The sequence below is a fragment of the Camelina sativa genome, chromosome 12 (genome assembly GCF_000633955.1).
Source record: "Camelina sativa cultivar DH55 chromosome 12, Cs, whole genome shotgun sequence".
NCBI lineage: Eukaryota > Viridiplantae > Streptophyta > Magnoliopsida > Brassicales > Brassicaceae > Camelina > Camelina sativa.
The window spans coordinates 8,043,646-8,055,540 of record NC_025696.1 but is presented as its reverse complement, the minus strand read 5'-3'; the positions used below and the strand labels follow the sequence as shown (position 1 = coordinate 8,055,540).

At 43.6% G+C, this 11,895-nt stretch overlaps 2 protein-coding genes and 2 pseudogenes across 2 annotated transcripts; all 4 read left to right on the top strand.

Moving 5' to 3' along the window:
* On the top strand, positions 270-1,543 carry LOC109127911 (annotated as a pseudogene).
* On the top strand, positions 2,439-3,920 carry LOC104733296. The gene is made up of 2 exons (XM_010452882.1): positions 2,439-2,977; positions 3,575-3,920. The coding sequence occupies exons 1-2, from the start codon at positions 2,439-2,441 to the stop codon at positions 3,918-3,920; spliced, it is 885 nt and encodes a 294-aa protein (XP_010451184.1).
* LOC104733295 lies at positions 4,542-5,829 on the top strand. Its single transcript, XM_010452881.1, has 3 exons — positions 4,542-4,595; positions 4,683-5,410; positions 5,502-5,829. Exons 1-3 carry the CDS (start codon positions 4,542-4,544, stop codon positions 5,827-5,829), a joined length of 1,110 nt encoding a protein of 369 aa, XP_010451183.1.
* LOC109127910 lies at positions 6,091-7,578 on the top strand (annotated as a pseudogene).

Genomic DNA, 11,895 nt, shown 5'->3' with positions numbered 1-11,895 from the left:
GAGACACACGACTAATCAAAATCACAAGTCCCAACACATAGTGTAGGGTATCAACAATGTCTCAGAGTAGTATTAACCGACTCTTCAATCCCTCTGCCTGCAAAAAATTACTCGTAAGAATTCTATTGCTATGAAATAATTAGGGTGTTTTCCTTCCAACTTTTTTTCTTCTTATTGTCTGACTTCTTTGATATAATTAAACATGGTAGAGACACAAGAACGTTCGTCTTTTCTCGTCTACAGCATACACACACAGCACCGATGGTGAGATGGGAGTTACCGCCAAACTACAAACCCCGATCGATAGCTCCTTCTCGTCTACACCAATCTACCCGTTCCTGTTGATAGACTACGTACTTAACATCCCCAAGTACTCTCCTGATGGTCGCGTCATTAAGACCTGCGAATCAGGTGGTTACGTTCCCAATGTAAGGAAGATATTGATTAGGGATAAGAAACTGGTTGAGGAGGTTCGCCATGCCATGACAGTAGGGTTTTCACATCATGGATTGCGATTCAAGCTTTCGAAAAATTCCCTAGATATCCACATCGATGACAAATCACCACCTGCATGCGTTCATCTACCTCCTCTACCTACAGGTTTCCGAATCCAAAGCGTGGCCGTGTCGTCCTCGTCAAGTGACCTAAATAATAGTGAAGACTGGGTCGTTGGTGTCAAGTCCTGGGGATCTCAGTTGAGCCTCTTTAGGCCAGGTCATCAGGGATCAACATTAAAACCTCGCCCGAGTTTATAAACCCTTTCTCAAGTCTCATGTATTCCAAGAAAGATCAAAGGTTCTACATTCCAGCTCCTGGAGGCGACTACTTGTGCTCCTTGGATCTCTACTTTAAGGAAGGCGACCATCCCGAGTTCATTCTCTTAGCTGATGACACTCCTCAGTCGGTTGTGCCTGAATTGACCCTGCTAAATTCCTCTTCCAGGACAGATCACTGGGTGGAGTCACCCTCCGGTGAACAATTCCTCGTCAAGTGGTATATATACAAGACATTGTTTTTGAATAAAAAGTATACAAAATATTATAGGTTACTCCACATTTTGTTTTGATTTGACACTTACTCCACTCAAACTGTTTTAGGTCTTGCTCACCCTAGCTAGGCATGCATTTAATTAATGGCTCACCAAACACAAAAGGAGATGAAACATGGTCTCTTATATTTTGTTCTTCCATGTGTTTTTAGGTACGGCCACAACCTAGTGCGCAGTCACAACAAAGTGGAAACACTAGTGCACATGGCATCACAGTTTATGGTGTTTCGAGCGGACGAATCATGGGATGAAAAGTTTGTGTATTACACAGAAGACATTGGTGATCTTTGCATCTTTGTTGGACATAGTGAGGCTTTCTGCATCCCGGCCAGTTCGTGCCCCGGGCTCAAGCGTAACTGCATCTATTTTGTGGGCTATAATTTTGGTGTTTATGATCTCACCACCAAAACTTGCACTACCTTCTACACTGAAGAAGACGTTCCATTAAGGAACTTGGAGTTCCCTTACTGGCCTCCTCCAGTTTCTCTCTACTAGTCTACCCATACTTATTTTTTAAAAATTACATTAGTTTTTATGTGGTGTCTTTTTTCATTCTATGCTAATATTAAAATCCTTTTCTACTCTAAGTTCAATGGAAATTTGTGTGGTGTTTTTTTATTTCTTCCGAAATATAGTTAGTTTTTTTTACAACACAACAAAGACATAGTTTATACATGCAGTACTTGTAAAGTTCATATATACTCTCTTCAATGTTCTGACGATTTGTGCATCGAAAAGGCTATAAGTGATCTAGTTCTAGGTGTTTCATTCTTTCCTGGAACAATTTTGAATTGCAGCAACGATGCTTTTCTTGCGTTTCAAATATTTTAGATATTAAGCCAAATAATTTGAAATATGAAAATTTAGATTAATTTTTCAAAACAATTATGACAATATATTTTGATTCCAAAATGTATTATGTTTTTTCCTTGAGAATATGTTATGTATGTTCTTAAATGTAAAGCTTGGTCTCCAAGGCGTACCCCTTTGCGTAGCTTCGACACAAGACCAATCACCCACATAGATTTTCATTTTTCAACAATGTCTCAACTCATTATCAGCCGCCTCTTGAAGCCCACTGTATGCAAACATGTCCTCGTAAGCTTTTTATTTTATTCCATAACAATCAAGGTTTAGTTTTTACTACTTCTGGTTCTTGTTTTCTGATTACATCAAACGTACCTACTATGGGCAGAGACACAAGAACGTTCGGTTGTTTTCTACGCCGGCCTACCCGTATCTATTAATTGACTTCATCTTAAACACCGCGGCTGATCAGTACTCTTCGGAAGGTCGCTTCAGATGCGTTTCAGCAGGTTCCACAAGTCACTTAAGAGAACAGGAAATTTTGATTAAGGACAAGGAACTTGTGGAAGAAGTTCGTCATGCGATGGCTTGTGCATCTTACGACAGTGGAGTGAGATTTCACATGTCAAAACAAACTTTCCTCAGTATCCATTACCAAGATCCCTCTGACCCTAAATCAAAACCTGTGATAGTTGATTTGCCTCCTCTTCCTAAAGGATCCCAAATCCAAAGCCTGGACATGTCCTCTCGTCCTGACCTAAACAACAAAGACTGGGTAGTGGCCGTCAAGTACTCGGGATCTCAGCTGAGGCTCTATAGGCCTGCTTGTCACGACGACTCGCAGTGGATAGATATCAAAACCACGCCAGCCTCTATAAACCCTTTCTCGAGTCTCATGTATTCCAAAAAAGATAAAAGGTTCTACATTCCAACTCCTGGAGGCGAATACTGGTGCTCCTTGCATCTCCACTTCAAGAAGGGTAACCACCCCAAGTTTAATACTACGTGGAATGTAAATATTCCTAGATCTTTGATGCACGAGTATTTGCATGAGTTGGATTCGTTTTTGAGGACAGACCATCTGGTGGAGTCACCCTCTGGCGAAAAGTTCCTCGTCAAATGGTAATTATATCCTAACCGGTACCGTATCCTAAAGTAAATGTACACAAATCTGATTCAAATAATTTTCATTCTACTAACCAAGTAAAAATGGTAGGTTTGAGAGAAGAAACTCTTTGTTTAATGTTTTCCTTACCCTAGGATAATCCGGGCATTGTGCAAATTTAAACGGGATCACTTGTTACGAAAAGACAACAATTTAAAACTATGACAGGTAGTCAAACTGGATGAGTAATCCGGTCACGGTTAAACTTAGTTCTAGTGATTAGACTTCGTTTTATAATTTTCTTGTTTGAGTATTTCAAAGTATTTGAAAACATATATAATGTGACTCTTGAATCTGTTTCTAGTTAGCTTAATTCTTAGAAATTTTTGAATACGTTTGTAAACATGATTTTAACGGTACCAAGGACTAGATATTTGCTATGAGAATAAGTTTGTTTACTGCTCCCCTGGCTGGTTTCATGCGCAGATAAAGCTTACAACTAAAACATAGACCGCACCATTGGATTTGGCCAGTTCAAATTGGCTGGTCGTCCGGTCCTGTTTTTGAGTTATTGCAAATGAAATATAAGTTTGATCCATTATTGGTGATTTAAGGTACAGTGGAGACTCTTTCAAGAATATCAACGGAGTGATGACATTCGAGCACATAACAAAACGGTTCATGGTGTTTAGAACGGATGACCCAAAGAAAGAATTCAAAGTATTGTCATACACAGACAACATTGGAGATCTTTGTATATTTCTTGGACATGGTGAAGCTCTTTGTGTCCCCGCGAGCTCGTCTCCTGGGCTCAAGCCTAACTGCATCTATTTTGTAGGGTATACTTTTGGTGTTTACGATATCGCCACCAGACTTTGCACAACCTTCATCACAAATGAAGGTGTATTAAAGTCCACTGAGTTCCCTTACTGGCCTTCTCCAATTCCTCTCTACTCTTAGTAATATGGTTATTTCACTACTGATTATGGTTTCTTCTTTACTTCCCTATGCTAAGAGATCTATAGCCAGACGATCATCTTTTAAGTTTTTTTTTTTGGTTTTAACTCAAATTCATGATATACCGCACATACTATCTGTTATTCATTGATTAAAAAAACAAAAAAAATATATACAACTTGTGACAAGAAGGCCAAACATAAAATGGACTAAACCCCAACTAAGACCAAACCTGTTCATTTAACTAACCAGTAACCAGGTTGCTAAGCTGATATTAAACCAGACGGCAATGTTTTTACTAGACAGCTGTTCTTTGTTATAGTCTTAAGACGATAATATTTTCATGTTTCCATAATAATAATAAAAAAAGGAAATGGATTATTAATGAAGATTTATCTCCTTAGATTTAGTGTTATATCCATATATATTGTGTATAGAGAAGAGAGATAGAATAAAGGATATATGTGTAATTTAGTTGTGTACAAAACCCTTATGTATATACTGTATGTCTATATATTGTAAATCATAATATCAATACAATCAAAGCATTTCCTTAGATTGTATACTTGGTGCGTTCTTATTATATTATTCTGAAACGACATATAGTTTAGGGTTATCTCGACGATGTCTCAGCTCATCACCCGACTCTTGAAGTCATCTGTCTGCAAAAATGTCATCGTAAGTTCTTTATTTGTTATGTGATAACTTGGAGTTTCCTTTTGGTTCTTACTATGATTACTTGTTTATATATATGTGGCCATGCAGAGACACAACAACACCAAGGTTAGGATGTTCTGCTCTAAGCCAACACACCCGTACTTGTTGATTGACCACCTCCTTAAGGCTACCAACTGTTCCAGTAATCAAGTATACTACGATGATGAATTCAGAGAGAGACTCGTTATTAAGGACAAGGGACTCAGAGAAGAGGTCCGAGTGGCGATGACCGATGGAATTCCACATGAACATGGATATAGAGTTACCTTGAAGGAATCGGAGGATGATGATTCCACAAATCTCGTGCTGGTCAATAACACACCATCTGGCCCGGTGAAACTTCATCTACCTTCTCTGCCTATTAGTTCTCGAATCCAGAACGTGGCAATGTCCAACTCTCGTAACATGAGGAAGCATGAATTGGTAGTGGCCGTCAAGTTCTTGGGATCTGACGTGTATTTGTGCGAGCCCTTCAGCGGCTCTTGCTCTCGATGGATCAACATCGATACCTCTGGTTCTGTACACCCTTTCTCGAGTCTAATGTATTCAAAGAAGAATAAAAAGTTTCTCACTGTTGGTCCTTCTGGACAATACTATTGGTCCTTGGATCTCGACGCCAAGGAAGAGGAATATTTCGAACCCAAGTTCCACTACTTGTCTAGTCAAACGGACCATATTAAGAAGGTGCTTCGGACGGATTTGGAAGACTTCATCTGGTGTTCCAGAACGGACCACTTGGTGGAGTCACCCTCCGGCGAACATTTCCTCGTCAAGTGGTACATAATAACTTATTTCTTTTGACATATGCATGCACAAGTTTGATAATCTATTAATATATGCTGACACATATAGATATCTTGTTTGCAGGTTCGGCCAGGAAGGCAAGGTCTGGGAAGACGAAACACTCTTCCATACAACAAAAAGGTTTTTGGTGTTTAGAGTGGATACAATTTGCGGTGATTTGGTTTACACGAGAGACATTGGAGATCTTTGTATCTTTCTTGGACATAATGAAGCATGCTGTGTCCCGGCAAGCTCGTCTCCTGGACTCAGGCCTAACTCTATCTATTATGTGGGCCGTAACTTTGGTGTTCACGACATCGCAACCGAAATTAGCACTACCTTCTTCACAAAAGATAACCTTCCAATAAGTTCAACTGAGTTCCCTTACTGGCCTGCTCCATCCTCTTACTAGTGACTTTGATATCATCGGATGTCCTTTTATATTGCGTGGCTCTTTGTGGCCTGCAATATTATTTCGTTAATGTTTTTGGGTTTGGTTCATGTAGTACTTACTAGTTAATTAATGTTTTTTTTGGTTAGTAGATCTCTGACTAGTTGGAATCAAACATGGCAGAACTCGTTTTACCTTTCTTAATCACAAATTCACAACTAGCTCAACGCATATAAATAATTTGCAGGGTAAAGGCAAACAAGTTCTGAAAGATTTTTAAAAATGGGCAGAGACAAAATGACACGTACTTAAAATGCCTAAGAAATCATCAGTGGGTAGAGTCGTAGAGAGTTGTCTAGTAGAAAGAATTAACACCCTAAAGAAAACAAAAGTAACCAAGAGAAAGAGAGATATTATTAACTGAGATGTTGTAACTCTAGAATGGATCCTTCATTGGGCTGCTAAAATGGATCCTTCATCAAGGAATCTGTATAGAGCTACTTCACCGGATTACATGGAAGACGGAACTCCAAAGGTAACAATTCCAAGTCATGTCTTGAAGCAAGGTCTAGAGAACCAGAAAGAATATGTCTTAGGCCAGTTCTATAGATGTAATCCTCCTTCTGGTGGCTTGGTTCATGCGGTAGTCAATAGAATTTGGGGAAGGAAGTGTAGAATCTTTATCCGCAAATTAGATGACTCTAAGTTTCTCTTCCACATCCCAGATGCTTCAACAAGAGCTTGGGTTCTTCAAAGAGGTTTATGGCATGTTGATGATTGTCTTATGTTTGTTGCTCCTTGGTCCACTGCAGATACTTTTGATATCCCAGATATCTCGACTATTCCGGTTTGGGTAACCCTTAAAAAAAGATTCCGAACAGTCTCTACTCAATTCCAGGAATTAGCCATATTGCTTCAGGTTTAGGTGCTCCTATGGCTACTTACAAACCAAGACTTGATCCTTCTCTAATGGGTGAAGCTAAGATCTTGGTGGAAGTGGAGCTGAGTAAAGCATTCCCTCCTAGGATTGCAGCTGTGGATAAAAAGGGAAACATATCTATGGTTGATGTTGAATACGCATGGGTTCCTGTTCAGTGTGGAGATTGTGGACAGTTAGGACATAAAGCTTCCCGTTGCATGAACCAAAAGTTGCCACATCAAAAAGCCACCAAAGTTGTCTCTAATGAGGTCAATGCTCCTGCCAATATTAGCTTATCTACCGCCCCAGCTCTAGTCTCTCCAATCAATCTTCAACATGAATCCATGAATGTTGTCATTCAAGAAGGCTCCAAAGTCCAAGAAGATTCAGCCCTACCCATTGAGGCTGCACCAATACAAGTCTCAGATTTATGCACCAAGGTGGCAGATTGCCATACAAATATGGAAGTTCAAGTTTTATCTAAGGTTGTTTGCAATACTGAAACAGCTAATGAAGTTGCAGTCACAAAAGATAGTGATGTTCTTAGTGACCGAGAGGTAAGAAGTGTCCTTGCTAAAAATAAGTTTAGCCGTTTGGGCTCTTCTTTTTCAGATGGGGATTCACTTCCCTCAGATGGAGATTCAGTTGATGCAGAGGATTCTGATAGTGAATCTGAAATGATGGACCATATGACTCCTTCCGGACAAAGATTACTGCGAGAGAGACCGGTTCAACCTTCCATTAAAGCTAAAGAGACACAAGAGTCTTTTATTGCTCGAGGGAGAGGACAACGGGGACGTAGATCACGTGGTCGTGGGTGCCGTGGACGCGGGCACCGGGGACGTGGTTAGATGTCTCTTCGATGTTTAACAAAGCCAACCGAAGCGGATGATTCGGTTACTATCTATGGGTCATGCTTGTATTATTGGCCTATTTCTATAATGCTTTTGCAGCTTTTAAAACTGTGTGACTTGTTTCACAAAATACTGCATGACTTTTTGTCATAGCTTTTGTAATATTCAGNCAAAAGTAACCAAGAGAAAGTGAGATATTATTAACTGAGATGTTGTAACTCTAGAGGAGCATATGATGATGGTAAATATATTTTAACCGTAATATTTTTCCCCAAAACAAATGTACAAAAATCTGATTATTTAACAGTTCTTGATTCTGCAGTACTAACCAAGTAAAATTGTAGGTTTGAGAGAAATGTTTAATGTTTTGTTCACCATAATACATTGGGCCTTGTGCAACCGGGTCATTAGTTAATTACAAAGAAAAAAACGATGTAAAACCATAACCGGCACGGTTAAACTTAGTTCTAGTGATTAGACCTGGTTTCATACTTTTCTTGTTTGAGTATTTCAAAGTATTTTGTTGGTGCGGGATTTAGCACTCCCATCATACCGAGCTAAACCAGAAATGTTAATTGATTATCTAACCGGGAATCCGGTTAAGGGATCGATTAGGTTTTCGGGAATCAGTTCGGATAAAGAATAGTCTTGGAGAAGAAGGAACCGACATCCACTTCGGTGCGGCGGCCGACTCAAGCAATAGGGCAGTTTTCCATATTTCACTTCGTCTGTTAAGGAAAGTTAATATATTATGAGATCTCTGAACATGTATAAATAAGGGAGACTTCTCCATTGTAAATCATTCAGAATCTAATACAATAACCGAGTTCTCTTTTTGCTCTTTACAACAAACCCTAGTTCTTTCGAGCTCTTCTTCTTTACTCCTAATTTCAAGGCTTAGATCTATTTTCTAGAGAGATAGCTCTATTGAATTTGTTCCCCTCCATAAACAAATTCATTGTGGAAACCTAGTTTCTACAATTGGCGCCGTCTGTGGGGACGCAAATCGTCTCTAGGAAACTCTCCTGAAAGAAGCCTTGCAATAATGTCTTCCGTCGTGAACGAAGTTCCAGAAGAAAACCGCACGCCCGATCTCACGGGCATCACGCCTTCTCAGGATGACACCGCGACACTGGGTGGGTCAACTAGGCCTGTCATTGCCGTGTATTCCCGTCATCGCGTGACGGCAAATCCGGTCGGAACCTCCACCGAACTCCCAGTCGGGGTCAGATCTGATGGGGAAACCAGCCAGGGTGCAGGACGAACTCTCGAGGAGCCAGTCCACCTCGACGCAGAGCCTTCTACTGAACAAACCCACGAGGAGGCGGATGCTCGCGTAACGGAGCAGCAGAACAGCGCACAGAACGGGAACCTCCCCGTTCATACCACACCAGCGGCCCAGAATCCGCAGCTCGTTTCCATGGAGGACTTCAGAATCCTGTTCGGCACCATGACAAAAGAGATCTACCAGATGATCTCCGAAACCAACCGCAGAGTTGATGCCGTTGTGACCCAAACAACCCCATCACAGATCTCTGCTGGACAATCGCTCAACGTAGATGGTCTCACTCGTCGTCTCGATTTTTCGGAAGCACAACCGGAGCGGAGGAATCCTCCCCCTCGGACCACGTCCAGTATCCGACCAACGAATCCGAACTCACGGATACACGAAAGCATGACCGTCCCAGTCACCCGCCACGCGAACTCCGGACCTTGCTACGAACTCGAAGAAATCAGGTCACAGATTAGTGGCATGAACACTCTCCTCCATCGAGCTATCAGCACCGCTCCGGAAATCGACAGGATCGTTGAGGTAACTCGGCAGTCGCCCTTCACTCAACGGATAGCACGAGCCGCCATACCACACGTCAAACTGAAGCTGCCGGTCTATCAGGGAGACAAAGATCCGGTCCAGTTCATGACATCCTTCATGGCGACCATGTCAAAAGCTCGATTCACCGAAGAACAAAGGGACGCCGGTTGCTGTCAACTGTTCGTGGATAGCCTTTCCGGCCCTGCCTTGGTGTGGTTCACGAGGCTCGAGCCGAACTCGATTGACAACTTTGACGACCTGTCCAAGGTTTTCCTCAAGAACTACCGAATCCTCATCGAACGAGGCGTGACAAGTTCAGACCTCTGGGAGATGGCCCAGGAACGAGGGGAACCTATCGCCAACTACTTGAACAGGTTCAAAGAAAAGCTGACAAAGGTCAACGTCCCGGAAGACGCAGCAATGGCGGCCTTCCGAAAAGGCTTAATCCCCGGATCGCCGTTACGAAAAGACCTTAACATCCGGGAACCCAAGGATCTCGATGATGCGTTACATCGGGCCTCTAGGTTCGCACTCGACAAGGAGGAAGAAGCCCGAATAGCCGCAAAAACTAACGACGAACAGCCGTCGCATCCTGCTAAGACTAAAAACCGGGTCGAACACCACGAACCCCGTAAGCACCATGAACCTCAGGATCGAAAAAAGGGCGTCATCCACGCAGTCTCCAAGGTGGACGGTCAGGACAAGCAGCCATCTGACCCGAAGGAACTCTACTGCGATTTTCACATGTACCCCGGTCACTCCACACAAGAGTGCGTCCATATGAAGAACTATCTGTACGCAAAGTATCTTTCTGGCGAAGTCGAAGCTACTTATCAGCCAAAAAGCGCCCGTGGAGGCAAAGGTCGTCGAGGTGGATGGCGCGGAGGACGATCTAACCGAGGCCGTGGCACAGGTGGCGGACGGGGTTACGATGGACCACCCAACGCAGCCCAGCAGCTAGCACCCGTGAATCACCAGGAGGAGGCGCCCCAAGCAGACGAACTGCCGGGCCCACCCAAACGACAGAGGGGACAAAACCCGGAGCGGGCTAATTCTCCTCCCCGTGGACGAATAACCATGATACTTGGTCCACCGGAGGACTGCGCGGATTCTGTTCACGCACTCAAAAAGAGAGCACGGCAAGTTTGCGCCCTCCAAACCGCTCCGGGCGAGCCTCCGCTATGTGCAGACCCGATATCATTCACCTCAGAAGACGCCAAAGGAATCCAACACCCCCATTCAGACCCCTTGGTTATCGAAGTCTCGATGGGCGACTTCGACGTCGAACGAGTTTTGATCGACACTGGGAGCACAGTCAATGTACTCTGTTGGCAAACATTGGAAAAAATGGGCGTCACACCAGAACAACTGAAACCCGAAACTCGAACGCTGACGGGCTACGACGGGGTCGCCAAAATGTCGATGGGCGACGTGAAGCTACAAGTACGAGCTGGCGGAGTGACCCGGAAAACTAAGTTCGCAGTCGTTGATGCACCACCAATCTACAACGCTATTCTGGGGGTACCTTGGATATATGCGATGCAGGCCGTACCGTCGACCTATCACCTCTGCCTCAAATTCCCAACTCCTACAGGAATTTGCACACTTTACGGCGACCAGAGGGTGGCCAGAGTCTGCTCTGTTATCGAAAAGAAGCAGAGGAAGACGGAGACCGCATAGCAATTACAGAGCGGGGACCATCTCACTGGTCCCCGAAAGCCGGAGCGGGATCGCCTCAAGTGTCCGGAGTGCAAGATCCTACAGGCGAATATTGACCCCTCCGACCCATCGCGAACTGTCGGCATCGGGGCCGAACTCGACGAAAGCATAAAGGCCAAGCTGATCGCTTTCCTGCAATCTCGGGCTTCCACATTCGCTTGGTCAACAAAGGACATGGTCGGGATAAGCCCCGAAGTCATGTGCCACAAGCTAAATATCGACCCCACGTTCAAGCCGATCAGACAGAAGCGCAGGCGCCTAGGCCCGGATCGAGCCAAGGCGGTCCAGGACGAAGTGGAACGACTACTCAAGGCGGATCAAATCATGGAAGTCCAGTATCCTGATTGGTTGGCTAACCCGGTCGTAGTCAAAAAGAAAAACGGCAAGTGGAGAGTTTGCGTGGATTTCACCGATCTCAACAAAGCTTGCCCTAAGGACAGCTTTCCTCTGCCGCACATAGATCGTCTCGTCGAAGCCACGGCTGGAAACCAGCTGCTTTCGTTTATGGATGCTTTCTCAGGCTACAACCAGATCGCCATGAGCTCAGCTGACCGCTAGAAAAAGGCATTCATCACAGATAGGGGGACCTACTGTTACAAAGTGATGCCGTTCGGATTGAAAAACGCCGGAGCAACCTACCAGCGCTTGGTAAACATGATGTTCGCGGATCTCCTCGGCAAAACCATGGAAGTCTATATAGACGACATGCTGGTCAAGTCTCTGATCGCAGAACAGCACGTCCAACATCTGGCAGAGTGTTTCGACATCTTGGATCAATTCCA

What these genes read in the sequence shown, in the direction of transcription:
- LOC104733296 (XM_010452882.1), top strand. Translation starts at nt 2,439, where the DNA reads ATGGCTTGTGCATCTTACGACAGTGGAGTGAGATTTCACATGTCAAAA. An exon ending in GAAAAGTTCCTCGTCAAATG is followed by an intron (nt 2,978 to 3,574) that starts GTAATTATATCC and finishes TGGTGATTTAAG; the next exon opens with GTACAGTGGAGACTCTTTCA.
- LOC104733295 (XM_010452881.1), top strand. Translation starts at nt 4,542, where the DNA reads ATGTCTCAGCTCATCACCCGACTCTTGAAGTCATCTGTCTGCAAAAAT. An exon ending in CTGTCTGCAAAAATGTCATC is followed by an intron (nt 4,596 to 4,682) that starts GTAAGTTCTTTA and finishes GTGGCCATGCAG; the next exon opens with AGACACAACAACACCAAGGT. An exon ending in GAACATTTCCTCGTCAAGTG is followed by an intron (nt 5,411 to 5,501) that starts GTACATAATAAC and finishes TCTTGTTTGCAG; the next exon opens with GTTCGGCCAGGAAGGCAAGG.